Below are 21,030 nucleotides of genomic sequence, written 5' to 3'. Positions count from 1 at the left end.
TCGGTGAACATCACTGGGATGTGATGAACTTTCTAATCACTTTACCACCATGTGGTCGTAAATTATTTTTTTCAACCCAAAAATCATTTCGCTTCAACTTTTGGATACAGCCAGCAGAAACTTTAACAAAAACATTTCTCTGGAAAAGGTCATTTTGACAGAGGAGGGAGGGAGCGGTATAAGGAGGGAACTGCGCCGTGTTGGAGTTTTTTTTCTTTTTCTTTTACGACAGTCGGCCTCAGTTTGCGGCTCAGACGCAAACACGCCTGAGCGTGGAAAACATGAGAGGTCAGAAGTTATGATCGCAATCTTCAGCCGGGACGGAACATAACACAGAGACATGGTAGGTGGGACGCGCGGTCTATTAAGCTGGACGGCAAATTTGAAAATAAAGCGACCCGAACCCTGGAACTCCTCACGGGGAGCGCGGAATGGGTTCTTTTGTAGAGCTAAGCTAACGTTAGCCTCACTCATTGCGACTCGACCCAAAACAAACGGGAATCAAAACTCCTGCGAACATTTGATTTCCTTATTTAATAAAGCTGCTCCGGCGCGTTTGCCTCGCAGACGGCTGGTCCGCGGAGGATCGATGGAGATGTAGACACTTTGCTGTGTTTGTTTCCCTGATGCACCTCGCTGTGTTTCAGGCCAGCTCCATGGTGGCAGTGGGACTGGCTCTGGCTGCAGCTGGGTTTGCAGGTCAGTTCAAAGTTAGACACGCCTGCCGTGTTAAGGAAAAGAAATAATACGTTAAAAAAAAATAAAACAAATGTGTGAGATTATTTTCCTAATTTCTATACTGTTAACTACAACATTTGTACCATCTAGTTCCTTTTATAACTACGTTGTGATTCTTCAAGTAGGTAAACTATAGTTTCCTATTTCTCTGCAGCACACTGTGGGAGGTTCTGTAAACTATTACAAAATTGCCCAATCACCCACATTGGTTAAATTGTTTAAGCCCTATATTTACATTGTAGAGCATCAGTGAAAGGGGTTAATACACTTTTCAAATCGCAGCCTCAGTGGTAAGCACATCAAAATGTGTCATTTTGCAATTTGATTTTAATCAATCGATTGCTGAACCCTTATTATAACCCCTTTGTATATTGTTGTATGTTGTATATTTAGAAATTTATTTTTAAATGCAAAACAGATTGTCACTGGAGACCTTTAAAACATTTGTGATTAGGCATCTATTTGAAAATAGGCATATTGTAACTTGTATTAGTTTTATGTGGACAGTGTATATCCTCTAATATGGTGTCATAAAGGGAAACAACGCGATAAACAGATATTTATATGAATCATTTTAGGATGGACACGCTATATACAGCCCCGCAGTCATTAACACATTGTAAGTTTTAAGGTTACAGAAATAAACCAATAAATTATTTATTATGTCCGCCTGCCTAATTAAGGGTTAATGCCATCATATTGATTGTTTTTATTTCAGCCAAGCTTTCTGCTAAGTGAATATTCAGTGCTAAAATAAAGCATTTTAACAGACTGATCCACAGATGTGTGCGGCGGCTAAACTGTCCACTGTTGCCTCCTGTGTTGTTCTCGCTCCGTCAGGCCGGTATGCCATGCAGGCCATGAAGCAGATGGAGCCTCAGGTGAAACAGGCTCTCCAGAGCTTCCCCAAGACTGTAAGTAGAAAGGTCGCTTTAAAAAAAAACCCACAAAAATCTGTTAATATAGGTTAAGTTTAAGTCATTTACATCCGTTGCCAGGCGTTTGCAGGAGCCTACTACCGAGGAGGATTCGAACCGAAGATGACGAAGAGAGAAGCGGCTCTGGTTTTAGGTGTCAGGTACGAGGACCATTATTTGAGTCTGTTCCCTCCATCCGGGGGAGTTTCTCCTCAGTGCAGCCTTGAAGGGAGCGTCTTCTTTTGGTTCCCATTAGTAAAACTCTCTCTTGTTCTGTTCTTCTGTCTTTCAGTCCCACAGCCAGCAAGAATAAGATCAGAGAAGCCCACAGAAAACTAATGATCCTAAACCACCCAGATAGAGGTCAGTTCAAGGTTTAGAAGGATCAATAGTCAATATTTTGTTCCGTGTGCATGTAGTCATTTGTCCAGTTAAGAAGCATCTCAAAGAAACGTGTCTTTGGGTGCTTCTTTTTGTTTGACCATCAGCATAAAACCCAAAGAAATGACGCAGGATGAGGAACTAGCCGCAACTTTCTTTGTCACATATAAAGCTCAGAAGCAGATTTGTCCAGAAAACCTACACAGGATGTATTTTCATAATGATTGAGATTGTGGACGTTGAGGAAGTGGGAAAGGACGAGTGTAGGTTGATCATATAAAACGCTTTCAGGCTGAGAATGATGTGCAGTCGGTTCGGATGATGAAGGATAGAGACGTGTGATGAGACTGTTGGGGAGGACGAGGCAGGACAACAGGAAACAGATGAGCTAGGGGGGAAACCAGCAGGGGGCGTCATTGATTCCTGACGTTTGCTATCGGCCGAGTTTTCTTTACCGTAATTTCTGGACTGTAAGCCGTTTTGAATCCTGCAACTTAAACAATGAAGCGGATAATTTCTGGATTTTTTACAGATTATCAAGCTTCATGCCGCTGATACATGGGTGATACGTTCAGGTGCATCACGTAACTGTAACTTTTTTTTTTTTTTTTTTTAATTTGATGGGTGCGGCTTATATTCAGGCGTCCTCAATAGTCCGGAAATTACGGTAAACTCACTACAAAGGCAAAAGGAGGGGAACAATTAATGAAATTAAAAATGCAATGCATTAGAGATTGAGGGATAAAGTCAATATTTAAATAACTATTGACTTTCAAATAAAGAACAATCAGGCTTCCTTCCTTATAGGCTTCAAATCGGATGAGTTGGTATAATGTACCTAGTAACAATTCATGGACTTGAACTTTGTCTTTGTGTGACCTGCCAGGTGGATCTCCATACATTGCTGCAAAAATCAATGAAGCGAAGGACCTGATGGACGGCCTTTCTAAGAAATAGATGGTCACATCTCTCTGCTGCTGAACTGACCGACGCGAGCCATCTCCTGACTTTTATATGTCTTTGTTGTCTAATAAAATCATTCTGTATGAACCGAGACTGGGACATTTATTTTGCTGTATTTCAGTTTGTGTAACTATAGCTTTAAACATTACTTGCACAATTTTCCAAATGTCTCTGAAAAGTATTTTTTTCTGCAGTATAATTTGACATATTGGTGTTTTGCTTTTGAAATGTCAGTCTGTCTCTTTTAAATATCGGTGCACTGTGTTACTGTTTACTCATGATTTGCATGGAGTAAACACGGATATTAGGGCGGTAAAAATCATCCTTTACGCATGTCAAGTCATTTGAATCTGGAGTGAGACCAGCTGCAGCCAATAGAATAGATACGTGGTAAATAACTGGAAAAAAAATATTGTAAGGCGAATCCGTTGGCCATTTCATATCGTCATGTTCCTAAAGGGAATAAGAGATTTTAGCTGGAGGAGAAGCCGTTGGTAATCCAGCAGGCCGAGTCGCACTCGACGGCGACGACCCACAACACAGCTGGTTATTGGAGATCATCTTCCAAACTCAAAACATTGGTTTGATTCTCCGTCTCTACAAAAGAAATAACCCGAGGCAAAAACACTGAATCCCAAATTGCAATTGATGCGTGACGCAGTTAGTATAGCAACTCTCACCTCAGGTGTGTGAATCCACCGTATTATTACAAATATTTAGTTTTGCATTATAATGTGACGCTATGAAAGCTAACCATTTCTTTTAAACGTTAAAAATAGCAGATTTCTTTCTCCAAACCATGATACAGTTTGTGTGTTTGTGGCAGCAGTATTCTCTCAAAGCACATTTTCTGCAGAGCATTTGGACAAATGACGCGCCGGTCGGAGTCGAGTCTGAGATCTACACGAAAGATCAGAGTTTATTTAAGAACTACCTGCATACAAAACATATTGCACATCAACCAACCAGACAATCCTTTAAAAAACAAACACAAACAGAAAACGGTATACTGTAGTTGACCCAACAATAACACTTTGGGATGCCACAACTCTCAGTAGTCCAATTTACCTCCAGATAACGTGTCAAGAAACAAAGAAGAGCTTGTTTTTTTTTGTTGTTTTTGTGTGTTTGTTTGTTTGTTTTTTGTTAAATACTGTACATACTTTCTCTTTAAATAAATAAACCAAATAATTCTCCTTCCTTAGTGGAACAGTCATGACCAGTTTCCAGCCAGCCAGTGTGGAAGAACGATGAAAATGACATCTGGGCCTGGTTTTCCAAAAACATCTCCACATCAGGGCTGCTTCTCTACTGTGAGGAGCTAAAAACACAAACCTTGAAGGTACTTTTGAATTTTTCTTTTGTTGTTTTTTTTGTCATACGATAGAAAAATTGCTTGCCGTTTTGCGATGTTTCCAGAAAACCCGGCACTGATGGCTACATCTCAGTCAGCACTCAACTTTAACAGGCCAAATATCCAGACTTCATTACAGTCAACCTTTTTTTTTTTTTTTTTTTTTTTTAATGAAAGGACAAGGATATGCTTCAGTGCAAAGAAAACTACTCTTCCATCGTTTCTTTTCCAGACACGCCGTTAAAAACTTCTCTTGTATGACTTAAGTGGTTGCATATTTAAAAACGGGAAGCGGCTAATGTCAAACCCTTTGAACAGATATGTACACTGGCAACGAAAAGTACGCAAAACCCTTTACTAGTTCTTCCTGCATTAATTAGATTAGATTATTAATCCCACATGGCGAAATTAGGTCATCACAGCAGCAGCTCCACGTTGCACTAATAGTTAAAAAGTTAATTGACCATAAAAACTATAAACAAACTTATGCAGTCAAGCGAAAGCCACACAAAATTATAGTATTTCACGTCTTTAGTGACTAACCAAACAATCATGTGCTGGTGGAAATTGTAACTCCCGATACAATCTTGAATCAATAAAATATCTTTGACGGAGGTGCTGAGCTACTGTGTGACGTATACAAACATTCTGACAGCGCAGAACAATCTGCTGATGTGAACCATCAAGCCAAAAAAACAAACAAACAAAAAAAACCAAGCAAGAACTGCTGATAAAGCTGGTACACGTTACGAAACACAAGAATACTGTGGCCAAAGTCCCTGCAGGTGGGAGCACAGCCCACATTTCATGGCCAATCTGTGCAGGAAACTCAAATCTCAAAAAGGGTTCACATACTTTTCCTTGTCACTGTAAATGAAGGACAACTGGATTAATTATTTCCCCAAAACAACATAGAAAAACAGACACACCTGATATTGAAAACATGTCCCCTGAAGTGTTGGATTGAATCTGCCCTCGGGTCACTCGTGAACACGTGCGGGTTGTGAAAACTATTTCAGAGGGTGTGCGGAGCCAGGCGACGACGCGTCGAATCTACTTTCAAGGCACGACAGCTGATCACGTGTATGTCACACATACTTGGGTTTTCCCGAAAAACCTACGGTAATCTGCACAGTGGTACTGCGCGTGCAGAACATTTAATGTTTAGAAACTACCTCAGATGCATAAAATATCCTGAAGAGAGGTGGTGGAAGCATCTGGCAAAAGGCATACTGCTTTTTGTTGTTGTTGTTCTCAAACCCTGCTGTGATATTTCTTTACGGATCAGAAGGGAGTGCTGCTTTCATAGCACAGTATAGGAGTGAGTGGGTTCCCCGTCTTGTGTTTCAGAAACACTGAACTCAGTCCAGCCTCTCCCTCGGCTCTCGGCGGAGCGTGGACTGAACAGTACTACTCAGGTAAACGTTCGTGAGTCTGTGTTTGACTATCTTTGGCAAGCTCAAACAGGATGAACTCTTAAAAACAAAAACTAAAAAAAATCCCCAGAAAGTATTAGAATCAAGAGCTGGACAGAGCGAGTGTAGAGGGGAAGGTTTCGGTGTAGAACTGTGACATTTTGCACGGAGGAAGAGGTTTGTAATATTTCTTGAGTAAACATAGAACAGTGCTTGTATTTTAAATGTTGTGATTCACTTCGGAGGCGGCTCCGGGGACGCCGAGATGTTCAAACATTCAGGATTTGACCAGAGATCAGAGATCGGAGAGCCCATTGGCTACGGGCTGAGGGTTGACGTCGCCCTGGTAGGAGACTTTGGCCGGCCGCTCGGGGGAAGACCCAGGTGGTTTAGCATTGCCGTTGCCTTCGCCGCCCGCGGCGCCGGAGCTGGAGCCGTTGGCGGTTTCCGGTGCCGATTGTGGGCTGTGCTCAGCGATGGCGTCTACCTGAGGCTGATCAGAGGGGGGGGGGGGGGGCACCAAGAACTCAGCATGTGTGCAAGTAACGACTTTTTAATATCAACTAACACCAGACTTAAAATGGGCCTGAAAAAAACAAAACAACTGCAAAGTCCCATGTTAAATATTTTCAAAACATGTCCTATCCTTTCCTCTCCTCTCTCCTCTCTCCCCAACCGGAATAGCAGAAGCCGCCACCTCGGACGCTAGTTTCTGCAAAGGTTTCTTCCAGTTAGGAGGTTTTTCCTTTCCACCATCGTGGATTTGTTGGGGTTCTCTCTCTCTTAAAAGTGCCTAGAATTGACTGTGTTGTATTAGGTGGTTTATAAATAAAGTTGAATTGAATTGTTCATACTGTTGGATGTTTAGAATGCGAAACAACTTTCAAAACTTCAAAAGCAATGCTAAGTGCCTTGTTGGGATTATTGGGTGGTATGTTTACCAGCTGGAAACCCGTGACTGTCTTAGGTTTAGTTTGTGGGGACATTTATGTTTAATAATAATTATAATACATGTTATTTGGAGGCACCTTTCAAGCCACCTCACAGAGTAAAAGAATGAAAGGTCAAAGAATTGTAGTCAGACTCCAAGTGGACAAAGTTTTCCTCTCGCAGAGCAATCACATTAGACAAAGTGTGACCAAACCCCCAAAAGAGAGAAACAAGCGTTTCATAAAAACGATCCTCACAATAATCGAGAACATTTACAACGTCGACTTCACTCAGTAAACGGTGGCCTGTCAGCAATATTCATTATCAAGTACTGACCAAATCCTTGGTTTTCTTGGCGTCCTCGGTGGTGAGCTGTCGACTCTGAGATTCAGCCCGGGATATGTAATCAGCCACTGTCACTGCACAGATAAGACGACAAAGACGGGGAAATATCAGAAGCCAGAAGAAACAGGGTTTATCAGCGCGCCGGGCGAATCCGAGCGTCTCAATGCAAATGTCACATTTGCCCTCCCATTAGTAAAACACAGAAAACTGCAGGACTTGCACGTGTAAAGTATTTTCACTCACTTCACAACCATCAAGTGAAAAAAATTCATGCAGGTTTGTCAATTTTCAGACTCAATGGAACAAATGTGCTTTAGTCATGTTTAAACCACAAAGAAATCCCGAAGTGTGTCACACAAATACGCTACGTCAACCGTTTTAGTAGATAAAACAAAGACCAATCATCCTCACAACACATGGAGGCAGTTCAATTAAGTGACGTTTGTTGGAAAAATGTCAGTTTCCATGATTAAACAATTAATTTCAATATCAACCAGCCACAAGTTCAAAAAGCTAAAAAGTGAAAGCCAAGTGGATTTACAGGCTTTTGTTTAGTACTGATAAGTTTAAGGCCACGTGCACAGCTTCTCAGCACAGCCATCGAGGGAAATGGCTGGAGGACGGTGCTGCAACTACTGCGAGTACCTGGCTGCCTTTCTTCAGGCAGGCGGATGCGGCGACGTCTGCTACGATTACGACGCTGAGGTTTAGCTTCTGAGTCATCTGAGGACGTTACGTCGTCACAAAGAAAGGGAACGAGGGCTTAAGTTCAGGCCACAGATCTGTGTCTTAACTAGTCGCTCCACTGGTTGCACAAAACCTGACAAATTATCTTTTTTTTTTTTTTAAACCACTGTATTTTGTAACAACAGTTAAAATCTGCATACACCGTTTGTGCTGGTGGGTATGAGAAAAAGTGTGTGACATCCCAAAACTCATTTCATTCATCAATATGTTTGTTTTATTATCATATACACTTGTTTTCTTTGTTTCTGAAAATTACTTGTGAAGCTCTAATGAGATGCAGTTTATGGTGTAGAAGGTTCCTTTAAGTACAAATTAATGTGACTGAACCATTCATACCTATTCCATTTTCACTCATAGAAGCGTTATCGGACTCGCTCATCCCGTCCATCATCGTGGCGTCTTCGTCGGTCCGGCGCCGTCGAGACCTTCGGCGGCGGTTTGCAGGCAGGTTGGATTCGCTGGCGTCTGTATCTGCCGTCTGGTCTGTCTCGGTGTTTGTCTCAGAGTTTCCATAGGCATGAACACGATCCTGGTCCCGAGGGGCTAATGCAGGATTACAATCATATTCACTGGGTCATATTCGAATGTATGTTTAAAAAAAGTAACAACAAAGGTAGACCAGCCAACAAGAGAAAAAAAGCATCTTTTTAAAACAGAATTTTACCAGAACTGTTACTGTATCCTCCTTTTCCTCCTCTTCCTCTGAGCCCTCCTCGCCCTCTGCCACTTCCTGGTCTTCTGAGACTCTCTCTTTGTGGCCGCGGTCCTCTCTCTCTGCAAGTCCAAAAAACACAAGCTTGACTGTAGAGATAAAGCAGCTTTCTCTGATAAGAAACAAATAAATAGATGTTCACATTCAAATTAAATACAGAAAAGCAGCACACAAACTAAAAAAATGGGGCTCACCTGTCCTGGTCTTCTCCAGCCAGAGACCAGTCACTGAGCTCGTCCTTGCGCTCTGACTCGGTCTCAGAGGGGTTGGATTGCTCCGAGTTGGTGCCTGGATTCAACCAGACACAGGAGGAAGACACGAAAACAGCAAGTCAAAAGGCAAAAAGTGAGACAAGAGTTTAAAAAGAAAAACCTGCTTTACGGATGAATAATTCTCTTCTTGTCACAACTCCTCCACTTCTGCTGGTTTCCTGCACAACTGCTTAAGCACACAACAGAAAATCCGGGGGGGGGCCTACCATATCCAGTGCTGTAGCTGTGGCCTCTGCGTCCACGACCTCGACCGTTGTAGGAGCGACTGCCATGTGAGGAGGACGAGGAGGCGTTGGCACTGTTGTCTGCATTATATCCCACTCCCCTCTCCCCCCTCTCCCCCTTCTCCCTGTCGACTCCTCGATGACCCTGGGTGACCTGCCGTAACTTTTCATCAATCTGCATCCGCTCCAGACGAAGCTGCTCGACCTCCTGGAGGGAAAGACCCACAAAACGGTGCAGATGAACAGAAAACAAATAAGAGGGGAACCATGCGCAGAAAATGTGTTTTTTTTTTTCTCTTAATATTGCCGAGGTCGTCACTAGAGTGACGAGAATAATCATACATCTACGTCACAAGTAGTTTGCCCTGTCCTGTTTATTGTCAATCTCACAAAGCTGCTTGAATAATTTGCAATCTGCATCAGCTGTGGGACCTCGGCATAAAGCTCCACCTTGACACACACAAATACAGGGTGCAAACAGTCGTGTTGAACACCAACACACCAAAACGCACAAAAGAACAGTTACATCAAGAAACTTTAGGTTTTCATTTATTTAAAAAAATAAAAAAAAAAGGGCAATAACTCATCAATATCTTCAGTATTGATTAATATGTAAATTATTTCTCAATAATGTTTCCATTTCATTTCTGATAGAAAACCGTTTTAGTATATCATCATCAAAGACTTAAAAAAGGGGAAATTTTTCTACTTTTTTAAGCCGAGAACACAATGAATTTGTGCTCGTGAGTTTCCAGAAAGTGAGAAAGTTTTTACTTCTGAGTTTGAAAAATACGTCTCATGATTTGTCATGTGTGAAACACCGTGAACATCCACTAGCTCCAGGACCTGGAGGGAGTTCAACTGGAAAGGTTTGATCCAATATTATATTACTCCTAAAATCAGGAGGGGATGGTATCAATTCAGTAGCCATGCTGGAGGTCGTGTGGAGTGATGGATGTAGACCTTACACATATAGTTTGGACTTGTCAAAACATAAAATGATATTGGGACAAAATATATTTCAAAAACTTAATTGTCTTAAGTCACTTTTTCTAAACGACGGAAAAAAATGAACAAATAATGTTTGCTATTTAAAAAAAGCATTTTGTGAGAAGAAATGTGTCAAATGTAAACAAATAGTAGTCTGCCTCCATATTACTACGGAAGTGTATTGCATTCTGACCCCAACAATATATCTATCTAAGCCATGTCATGTGAAGGCTACTAACTTGAAAGTGAAGATTACAAAAAGGCAAGCAAGCATCAAAAAGCAAGCCCTTAACTCAATTCTACAAACACACACACGCACGCACGCACGCACACACACCCAGATGGTCTTACATTGAGGTAAGAGAGGTGGTACTCCAACAACACCTGAACGTTGCCGATGCTCTCCTTAGTGCCGACAAAGGTGAACGGGACCATTCCCTGTGTCAACAAAACACAAAAACACAACCCAAACTTGAGCATGGAGCAGTTTGAGAGAACTTATGTGTTAAACTGTGCTAAATATGTTCACAAGTATAAGTGACACTGAGCTTCAGTGAACATCTCACAGCAGCAAGCTTACTTCTTGTCTGGGCTGCTTTTTGTCATTGTCTCCCTCAATCCGGACCCTCACAACACCAGACTTGTCCACAATCTCCTGGATGACTTTGCCATTCTTACCAATCACTTTGCCTGTTGACACACAGCACGGCAAGATCAAGATTCAAAACGTCACTTCTAAGCAAATTAAAGTCACATAAACAAAATAAAAGACATTTATATGACTAGATTTTTATTAGATAAGATTTAGCATGAAACCAAGAGATACTTTGATACAAATCAGTATTGTAAATTATCATAAACCATAAATCTCTTTTGACTGCATAAAAGCCTTAAAGAAAATGTTTTAATCAAAGGTTAATAAGTCAAACCTCTGCTTTCTGCTCTTCAAACTGACAGCATGAACAAGTAAACGCATATTGTGATGAATATTGGTTAATATGGAACCATCTGTCATGATCACTGTTGTGTTCATTTGCTTTTAACAAAAGGTATTGCAGAAAAGCTAATCCGACTGGTTTGTCGTTTTTAATTTATAGGAAACAAAATGTGGTACCGACGACTAGTTCTGCTTGCAGAATTTGCTTGCACATACCAACAAGGCTTCTCGGCACCTGAACAGAATCCTCCACAAACTCCAAGTAGTTCCTGGCCAGCTTCACTGCCTCGGCTGTCTAAAAAGGACAACAAAGGGTAACTTTATCTCCACGCATCCAGGTAAATTCACAGTAAGCATACGAAGGTTCTGTATACAATGACAACAGAAACATTGTGAATAGAGTCAACACAGCAACAAAATAAATACAAATCAACCAAAAGTGAGTAAGAATCCGTTTCAGTGAGCTCAAATTTGTCTTAAATGGCAATTTTAGATGTGAACAAGTTTAATGATCAGTTAATGTGCTGATTATTAGTTCATTTTATCGCTTAGTTATTTTGTGAGATGGTGAAAATGCTACATTGGGCTTTCCAAAGCATCTTATGTTTTCACTAGACTTTAAAAATGATTAGATAGATAAATAGCGCTTAATTAAATAATTGATGATTAATCAATCATCACCGTAACCAGAAATATTTTGGGGCTTATCATTGCAGCGTTCATCAATTTGAGTGCAAAAGTCCCCACAAAAACCGCAGGTGACATTTTTAATAAAGGCTGATTTTGTTTAGAATCTGTGCGACTGCTAAGAAAATTTCAACCTGTGTTTGAATGGCCCCGATTTAATTTTTAAGTGATACAGAAGGTGCCACATTGGAAAAAAGTTAAACTATTTGTGTGTGTTGAAAAAGCTCAAACGCACCCAATCACAACATAAAATCTTGACTGACCACACGTCATCCTACCTCTCCGTAAATCCTGAAGGTGCCCGTCTCCTCATCCAGCTCGATGGCAGTGACACCTGAAACCTTCCGCGCTTGTTGGATGTTGTTGCCGTGGCTGCCGATGGCCAGACCCATCAGGTCTGGTCTCACCATGAACTCCTCCTGGAAGGACGACACCAGCTGCCTGGAGTTCTACAACAGACACAATTAGAAGGGTCAGTAACAATTCGTTTTTTCACATTTCCTTTGAAATGTCAAGCTTCGTGAAGCTCATATCAAAGTTAAAGCTGACAACCAAAAACTGTATTATTAGCAAATGTTGATCATTTAAAATTCTTTCCTTTCTATTTAACTCCATTAGCTCAGGCATTGTCCAACAATGAAGCAGTTCAAACAGCGGTACAAACAAATTTTATTTTACTTTCTATTTATTTGCATGTTTATTTACTTGTTGGTCGCTTTCTTTGCTTATTTAGGTTTGTGAGTATGAGAAAGAAAATTGCTAGATGCAGACATACAGGAAAGAGGGTAGCAATAACTATGCCTGTGCTTCTTCCTACTCCTTTTCATTGTATTCATTGTTTTTATTCACCATGTTCGAAATAAGATCGAACAAACATACACTACTTGAAAGGTAGTGATTTTCTGTGCAATTTAAGTAATAAATGTACCTAACAGACAATTGAATTACATGGATTTTCAGTTTTTTTAAGGATTGAAGTGCAGCAGAGATTTTTATGAGTGAAACTATAACTGCCAGTCGCTGTGGGGGTTTTTTTGGAAGCTATTTATTTTCATTGACAAGACGATGTGGTTACTAACGGCTCTTTACGTGGCCATTGTGACTAACTGACCAGCCGTCCTTTTCACTGATGAAGCACTGTTTGTAATTCAAAACACTTCATAAACACTGACCTCCAGGTGTTTCGTGGCCTCCTGGTTGCGGGACATGAGCAGCAGCTTGGTCCTGATGCTGCGCAGGTGCATGTCACTCAGCAGAGACACACGCTTCACCGTCGTGTCATTGGTGGACTTCACACACACAAAACAGAGAGCCCATGAAAAAAATCCTTCAAACACACAAAAGCGCTAATAATTGTCGATAATAGTTATTGAAGGATTAAAAAAAGAATTGGGACATATCATGCAGCTTATAAACCTTTATAAGCATCTAAATGTCACCAAGTAATAAAATAATGCAAATTACCACAATGAGGAGCTGAGAGGTCTCAGGGCAGTATGTGATGCGACAGGCTCCCACAGCTTTCTTGAAGTCCTTATGGGCATTCTCAATCTGGCACCTACAATGTATAACAACAATCCCTTATACAGTCGTGGGCCTACAACATTAAACAATTTACTGTATGCAGGTGTCACAAATAGGGGGGTGGGTGGGGTTGTCGACGGCAGAGGCCGTTGAGAGTTAAATTGAGATTTAATTTAGAAAACCTAAAACACGTAGATCTGCATATGTTGCTGAAATCTATCAAAAGTGCGAGAGTTGCGGACAGTTAATTAACATCACTTTTGTGATGCTTAGTTTGTTCCAAAAGGTTTCACATTACAAGCCAAATCAAAAGAAGAAATGTGGCCACTGGACTGAGAGTTTGGGTTCTATTTAGCGGTGTGAGTGAGGCTCTTCTGTCTGGGGACATAATAAGTGTAAGTCACTAAACAAAGGGCCCAGCACACAGCGACTGAAATACTGGACGTCATATCACAGGAGGCATTGTGTTGAGGCAGATTAATTCTAGGTGCTTCACATACGCTTGCTGTAGATCCTGAGGAACTGGGACAGAGCACTTGTAGAAGGAGTTCTTGGTGATGGCCTTGCTGGTGTTGACTGGACGCAGACGGTCAAAGGTCACTATCTCGTTGTAAGTGGCATCGCAGGCTGCATACTCGATCACATAGAACTGGAAATACCCCCCCCAAAAAAGGCAGAGTGTAAAATAAGATGATGAACTAATACACTTTTCACTGTGTGTTGAACAATAACAATATTGTTATATTCATAGTAACTGTAGCGAATCAACTGGAAATGAGAAATCACTCACATCACCCTTCATCATGCAGACTTTCGCTAACCACCAACCACAAGGCTCCTGGTCGTTGGCTCTGGACAGGATCTGCCAGGAGAGCAGATGAAGTCAGATGGATGAAGACAGGAAGGAACTCCTTAAAGCACTTGGAAAAAAAACAACAACAAAAAAAAGAAGATTGCATCTGCTCCTTGCTTACCTCCACCTCCTCGCCTTCTCCGATGTCTTTCTTGGCATCAGCAAGCGGCGGCATCCTGACATCGCCAAAGGGCACCTGGCGTTCTGGCTGCCAACTTCAAAATATAGAGTAAAGTTATTACCTTTCTAATAATACTTACTCAAAGATTTTTAGCTTTACACATATATAATAAAGCAGAGGCAACAACTCACTTGTTCTCAAAGGCAACGGTGAGAGAGTCATCGTGGATATCTTTGACAAAGCCCTGCAAGACGAACAGAAACGGAGTCAGGGGAGTGAACAAAAACATGCACCCTAGTTAAGGACAAAATAAGCAGCAGCGCGCCAACAGAGGCTGCAAAGAAGAGAGATGAATGCAGAGTAGAGTGACAGATTATCTTTAAAAAAACTTTTTTTAAAAATCAATAAATAACATTTCTAAATAGAAAGTAGAGGGAAGTTGAACTCAGCATCCACTCGCGCAGTGTGATGCACACAAATAAGACTTGGCCTTTGATTTATCTTGAGGTTCAGAAATTCTCTCAAATATACGTTTGTAACCATCTTACTTCAAGTGCATCATGCATCTGGGCTCACATGGTCACTTTTCTTTAAATCCCACTGAACTCTTTTGCCATCTGGGAGAGACTCCAAGGAGCCTTACCACTCCTCCACATTCGAGCTACGTTTAAGCAGCTCACATGACAGATTATATCACTCGTTTGGTCTGAAAGCGACCTGGGGTTCCCTCAAAGGAGGCAGAGAAAGTTGTGGGGGAACATGTATGTCTTTGGGTTTCTTTACTTTCCATACTGCCACCACCTCCTCGATTGGACCGAACAGGAAAGAAGGTGGATGAAAGATCAAAATGTTGTGTTTGAATGAAAACTGAATGTGCAGTTTTTTTAATGCACCAAGAATGTCATTCAATTCGGTCTTCGACAAATCCCACAATTACAGTTGTCGCGAGCTGATAAGATCTACCAAAAAATGTGGATCGGACTGCCGCAAAAAAGCCTGATACAAGCACTCTGCTTCAGCACTCTAGATCCAGCATGCAGAACCCATGTGACAATCAGAGAGAGGGAGATGGAGAGAGAGAGAGAGGGAGATGGAGAGAGAGAGAGAGATTTTGTTTTGCAAAGTGATGAAGACAGAACAGTCTACTGCGAAGCGTGCCATGTACAGGTCTCACGCAGAGGCACTGAAGCATCCAATTTCATAAAACGCACCACAAAAACCTACATCAGGAGTTTCTCGAGGCTACGGATGCAAAGAAACAACAACCGGTTGGCTCCATCGAGCAACTAATGTTCGCAGTGTCTATTGAAAAGCTTGACAAACTCCAAAAATAGAGCAGAGGGCAAAAGGATTAACAAAACACACAGCCCACTTTATTGTGCTTGATGCTAGTTTGTAGTTGTTTTAAAGTAAATCTAAATATATTTTATATACAGGTTAGGATACTGTTTCTCACAACAAAAAGAAGTCTTGTATTGTTACAGGATTTTCTAATGTAGGTTTAATTTATGTTATTCAATGCTGCTGTCCAAGCTGGCTGCACAGTGGGGCAGTGGTTAGCACTCGCGCCTCACAGCGAGAAGACCCTGGTTCAAATCTGTGTGGAGTTTGTAGGTTGTCCGTGTGGGGGTTTCCCCCAGGAGCAGCCCCAAAAACATGCACTGACCAGCTCCCACCAGCTTATACCGATGGGTCATTTGGTCAAAATTGTCTCAAGAAGGTAGAGATGTTAGAGTACAGTGCAGTTGTTGTTAGAATAAAAATAAAGTTAACCCGTTGGTTAATAGTAAATGGCATTGTTCTCAAAAGCTGTCACTTGTAAAGTTGACGCTGTAATTCGGGCCATTACACCATCATTCAGTTCCTCTACATTCATTTGGAAGTGGCGGGCAGCCGCACCGCTTGGGGGGCAGTCCCAAGCATTCTGGACAAATAAAGTGATATATTTCATTTGTAAGGACATGATGCCTCGCAGTCAAAAACGACGACTTTGGTGAGCTACTGCATACTTTGTAGTCAAAATATGCAATCCCATCTCCAACAGTTCAGTAAAACTTGCCTATTGAGGTTGAACAGTCAAGTTAAAGATGATTTTAATTATTTTCTAACGTAAGTTAACGTTGCCTGCAGAACAATGAATGGATGACATGTATAACAGAGGCATAAGAAACTGTGACCCGTCATAATATTGGCTCCAACTGAAAAATCCAAAATGTGATTTTGTTGGCATGTATTTTGAACACTGCACACACAGGATATAAATATTGTGACGGTTTTGACTATGAAACACGGATATGCACAAAGAGAACATATGTAATTATTTGCTTCTATTTGTTCCGACTGAAATGTCCTTTGATTTTCTTATGAAAACAGATGTGAAGCAGAATCACCGTGGTTTAAGTTGTTCCCATGGTCACCAGTGAGTTCTTGTTGTTTATCATTGTTTATGGGACAAAATAAATATGATTGAAAGTTTACATGCACATTGGTTGAGTTTCAGAGCTCAGAAATAAAACTGTCAAATTATGTTTTTGTTGCTTTTTGTAAGTTGCTATAAAAGTGATTGATATTCTTAAAGGAGTATATGATATCCGACATAACGTCTCCTACCTGAATTGAAATCCTTATTGTAGCAGAATTTGCTTCATCAGCAAATATCGTATCATTGTACAGAGGATCGGTATATCTAATTGTGATGAAACTGGTGATTTACACCCCTAGTATGCAGCTGCTGAATTTATCTGAAAAGTGTCCAAATTAATCGAGTACTCAGCAGTAACATGGCGCAAACCTTGGGGCTCCTGATGCTGTGGTAAACAAACACAGTGGTCACTTTAAGTAAGAAAGTAAGTAAGTAAACTTTATTTATACAGCACCTTTCTCAGATATGGATCACAAGGTGCTTTACAGCATTAAAAACAGAAAAATAAAACAGACATACATACTTATACTCAAAATTGTAATAGCCAATAAGGAGCAGTGACAGAGCAACTTTGAGTCAAAGTAGTTATTTTCCAATTTATAAACAAAAGGAATAGTAATCCTCAACGGCTAAACTAAAGAAACTCAAACCTTCCCAACAAAAAATCTGAACTTTTTGAACTTGCATGTTTGTACATTTTTATAGGGGCGTTGAATCTAATCGTTTTCACGTATCAATGCGGACATGGACAATTCTGCATCGATGCGGAGACAAAACATAATTCATTATAATGTATTCCCGTTTCTTTATTTTCTGGAAGAATAAAGTTCTCAAGTAAAAAAAATTTAAAAAACGCCAGTACTACGTGTTGCCCACACGTATGCGAGAGCGCGAGTGACGTCCGTGATTCTGTTTTACTTTAGTCATTCTCAATGATATGAAAGAATCTCAGACGGTAAATTGCATTCTGCCAAAATATCAAGAGGAGGAGAAAGATAGTTGCTCATTAGTTTTAACTGCTCAGCACATAACTCTGAGCCGTGCTACATTCTAGTTGCTACCTGCTGAAGAGATTTAGGGATGACACACCAGCAATGTTATATACGAAACATGATTAAATCATGAACAGCGAGCTGGAGTGTGTGGCAGGACACAGCAAGATCAGTCCCTTAGTCAACAGTAGGCATAGGACAATGCAGAGGTAAACGCTGCGCACTGCTCTATGCCTCCTGCAGACTGTATGTGTAGAGTCGACACAGAGGGGGTGCCAAAGTGGTTTGCGGCAACACATAGCCTTCACGTAGCATTTGCATAGAGTATGAATTAGGCTTTACGGCATTTAGTAAGTACTCATATTGGTGCTTGGTAAGTAACTAAAAGTTAGTACTCGTGTTTGTACTTCCTTTTAAAAAAAAGTGGTATTGGTGCGTCCCTAGAATACGACTAATCAGATGTTAATGTTAACATTTAAATATTTTCCTTTATTAAGTTTCATTTCATTTAGCCTTTATTTATTCAGGAGAAAACACATTGAGATTAACAATCTCTTTTGCAAGTGTGTCCTGGTAAGTACACTGCACTGTATTGATGTCATTTTAGTATTTACTGTTGTAAATACACTTGTGGCCTGCTGTGTTCAAACTAAAGTCATGTTCATGAGGTTTGTCATTTTTGAAATTAAAAGGCGAGTTCATATTTATCTGACTGTGTGTGTTCATGAATGGGAAAAGTTATCACTGAGTAAGTCTAAAGGAAATTGAGGATATAACACAGTTATGCATCTTCGAATCGAAGATAACATTATCATAATCAAATCGTGACACCAGTGAAAATGCACAGCCCTAAAAAAATTGCCAATAAAAGTGTCAAGAAACAAATGACCACATGAGACATAAGATGACATTTATGTCTTTTTGGTATGGTGAGGGCAGATTTCATGTCTCTGCCTGATGCCCGGTTGTCTCCAAATTTGCCTATGGATGTAATCAGGTCAGAGAGACACCAGTAACCTGAGAACCCAGGAAGCAAATTGAAAGAGAAATGCTGCAAAGACAGAACAAACCGTGTGCAAATAATATGAAGGTATTTGTGTCTACGCGAAAGAAATAGGTAGTAGAAATAGGGGACTTGATAAACACAGGTAGCATGGAGGAAAAGACAGTGTGGCGTTACTTTGGGCAGCAGGTCTAGAAATAGCTTGTATGTCTGTGGTATCAGTGACTATGTGACATGCCAGCTGGTCAGGATTGACAAGGAACAGCTGGCGCACGCGCGCGCGCGCGCACACACACACACACACACAAACACACATAGAGAAAGAGGTAGAGAAATAGCTCGAGCATGATGAGGTATCAAATAATAGACAAGCGACAGTCAGACGATGAGTAACGCTCGAAATCACTACGAGGGTGAGCGATAGTGGCTCCAAAACAACACACACTGCAATAAATAACCGACTCATATCCAAGCTCTGATCGCCCTCAAACAACCTAAAATCAGCTGACGAAAACAGACGCGATCCGCTGCACATGAAACTTTCTTGAACACATCTCCTGACGTCAACAGTTAGCACCCGGCTAACTTGTAGCTCCGGGGAAGCTACAGCCGAGGTGTAGCAAGGGTCAGCAGCGGCTTTCACGGCTCATACACCCGAGCCGTCATACACCAGGCCGGGTTTCTCTCACTGTGCGGCGGAAGAAAGGTCGTGCAAACACCGACGGTTGGAGAAGACTTGGACGCGACGCTAGCTTAGCCTGCTAACAGCAGCTAGCGCTGCTAGTGCAAGCTGCGGAGACAAACACTAAAGTGCGCTCAGAGCGAGTCGGGACGTGTTTACGTCGACTAAAAGACTTCGCAAAGCCCACGGTATCTCGGTAAAAACTCCCCTGTCCGGTGAGGTGTCGATAAGCTGGGTTTTTACCTTGTAATAAGCTCCGTTGGAGCCACGGACCTCCACCGCCAGTTCTTCCATATTGGACACGCAAAGGATGTTGGGACGACAGGTGGTCCCTGAAGCATCAGGCTCAACTTTGTAGAGGAGTAGGGCAATCCCTGAGCAACTTTAACGATAAATATCTCTCACGTAGGCAACTTTAATGATATATATCTCTCACTAAGCAACTTTAACGATATATATCTACCTCACTGAGGCAACTTTAACGATATATATCTCTCACTGAGCAACTTTAACGATATATCTCTCTCACTGAGGCAACTTTAACGTTATATCTCTCTCACTGAGGCAACTTTAATGCTATATCTCTCACTGAGCAACTTTAACAAGATATATCCCTCTCACCGAGGCAACTTTAATGATATATCTCTCACTGAGCAACTATAATGATATATATCTACCTCACTGAGCAACTTTAACGATATATCCCTCTCACTGAGGCAACTTTAATGATATAGCTCTCTCACTGAGGGAACTTTAATGATATAGCTCTCACTGAGCAACTTTAACGATATATATCTCTCACTGAGCAACTTTAATGATATATATCTACCTGACTGAGCAACTTTAACGATATATCTCTCTCACTGAGGGAACTTTAACGATATATATCTCTCACTGAGCAACTTTAACGATATATCCCTCTCACTGAGGCAACTTTAACGATATATATCTCTCACTGAGCAACTTTAATGATGTATATCTACCTGACTGAGCAACTTTAATGATATATCTCTCTCACTGAGGCAACTTTAATGATATAGCTCTCTCACTGAGGGAACTTTAATGATATAGCTCTCACTGAGCAACTTTAACAATATCTCTCTCTCACTGAGGCAACTTTAACGGTATACGTATCTCTCTCACTGAGGCACCTTTAATGATATAGCTCTCTCACTGAGGGAACTTTAAAGATATATCTCTCACTGAGCAACTTTAACTATATATCCCTCTCACTGAGGCAACTTTAACGATATATATCTCTCACTGAGCAACTTTAATGATATATATCTACCTGACTGAGGGAACTTTAATGATATAGCTCTCACTGAGCAACTTTAACAATATATCTCTTTCACTGAGGCAACTTTAATGATATAGCTCTCTCACTGAGGGAACTTTAAAGATATATCTCTCACTGAGCAACTTTAACGATATATCTCTCTCACTGAGGCAACTTTAACGGTATAGATCTCACTGAGGCAACTTTAATGATATAGCTCTCTCACTGAGGCAACTTTAATGATATCTCTCTCTCACTGAGCAACTTTAAAGATATAAATCTCTCAATGAGGCAACTTTTAAGGAATAGCAATCACTGACGCAACTTTAAAGATTTCGCCCTCACTCATATATCTTTTCCTACCATAGCACAATAAAAAAAAAACATAAGCATTTGAGATTAATTGGTGACTATTAAATGCCTGTAGGTGTGAATGTGAGTGCGGGTGTGTCTACGTGTCTTTATGTGTTTCTCCTGTGATGGCCTGGTGACCTCTTCATGGTGATACATATGTTAAAACATATTTTCAAGGAGGTCAGTTT

The 21,030-nt window shown here is 41.0% G+C and overlaps 2 protein-coding genes across 7 annotated transcripts; one reads left to right on the top strand and one right to left on the bottom strand.

Moving 5' to 3' along the window:
- Nucleotides 1-252: 252 nt before the first annotated feature.
- dnajc19 (DnaJ (Hsp40) homolog, subfamily C, member 19) lies at nucleotides 253-3,900 on the top strand. Of its 3 annotated transcripts, none has more exons than XM_080473609.1 (6): nucleotides 253-343; nucleotides 648-699; nucleotides 1,579-1,652; nucleotides 1,737-1,816; nucleotides 1,948-2,018; nucleotides 2,923-3,900. In XM_080473609.1, the coding sequence occupies exons 1-6, from the start codon at nucleotides 341-343 to the stop codon at nucleotides 2,991-2,993; spliced, it is 351 nt and encodes a 116-aa protein (XP_080329735.1). In that variant the 5' UTR covers nucleotides 253-340; the 3' UTR covers nucleotides 2,994-3,900. The 3 variants fall into 3 exon arrangements, with proteins under 3 accessions (XP_080329735.1, XP_080329737.1, XP_080329736.1); XM_080473610.1 differs by having other exon boundaries at nucleotides 260-343; nucleotides 653-699; nucleotides 2,923-3,091; XM_080473611.1 differs by lacking the exon at nucleotides 648-699 and having other exon boundaries at nucleotides 2,923-3,089.
- fxr1 (FMR1 autosomal homolog 1) lies at nucleotides 3,887-19,523 on the bottom strand (the record flags this gene model as incomplete). 4 transcript variants are annotated; one of them, XM_080473608.1, is made up of 18 exons in its annotated part: nucleotides 3,887-6,261; nucleotides 7,035-7,117; nucleotides 7,689-7,766; nucleotides 8,127-8,333; nucleotides 8,455-8,564; nucleotides 8,697-8,790; nucleotides 8,981-9,206; nucleotides 10,340-10,426; nucleotides 10,569-10,678; nucleotides 11,142-11,220; nucleotides 11,891-12,061; nucleotides 12,785-12,901; nucleotides 13,077-13,170; nucleotides 13,637-13,785; nucleotides 13,927-13,998; nucleotides 14,111-14,204; nucleotides 14,302-14,354; nucleotides 19,453-19,523. In XM_080473608.1, the coding sequence occupies 18 exons, from the start codon at nucleotides 19,501-19,503 to the stop codon at nucleotides 6,064-6,066; spliced, it is 2,073 nt and encodes a 690-aa protein (XP_080329734.1). In that variant the 3' UTR covers nucleotides 3,887-6,063. The 4 variants fall into 4 exon arrangements, with proteins under 4 accessions (XP_080329734.1, XP_080329733.1, XP_080329732.1 ...); XM_080473607.1 differs by having other exon boundaries at nucleotides 10,340-10,432; nucleotides 19,453-19,522; XM_080473606.1 differs by lacking the exon at nucleotides 7,689-7,766 and having other exon boundaries at nucleotides 19,453-19,515.
- Between the last annotated feature and the right edge of the window lie 1,507 nt (nucleotides 19,524-21,030).

This window comes from Lipophrys pholis (assembly GCF_963383615.2).
Source record: "Lipophrys pholis genome assembly, chromosome: 10".
NCBI lineage: Eukaryota > Metazoa > Chordata > Actinopteri > Blenniiformes > Blenniidae > Lipophrys > Lipophrys pholis.
The sequence above is the reverse complement of the archived record's forward strand: the minus strand, read 5'-3'. Positions and strand labels throughout refer to the sequence as shown.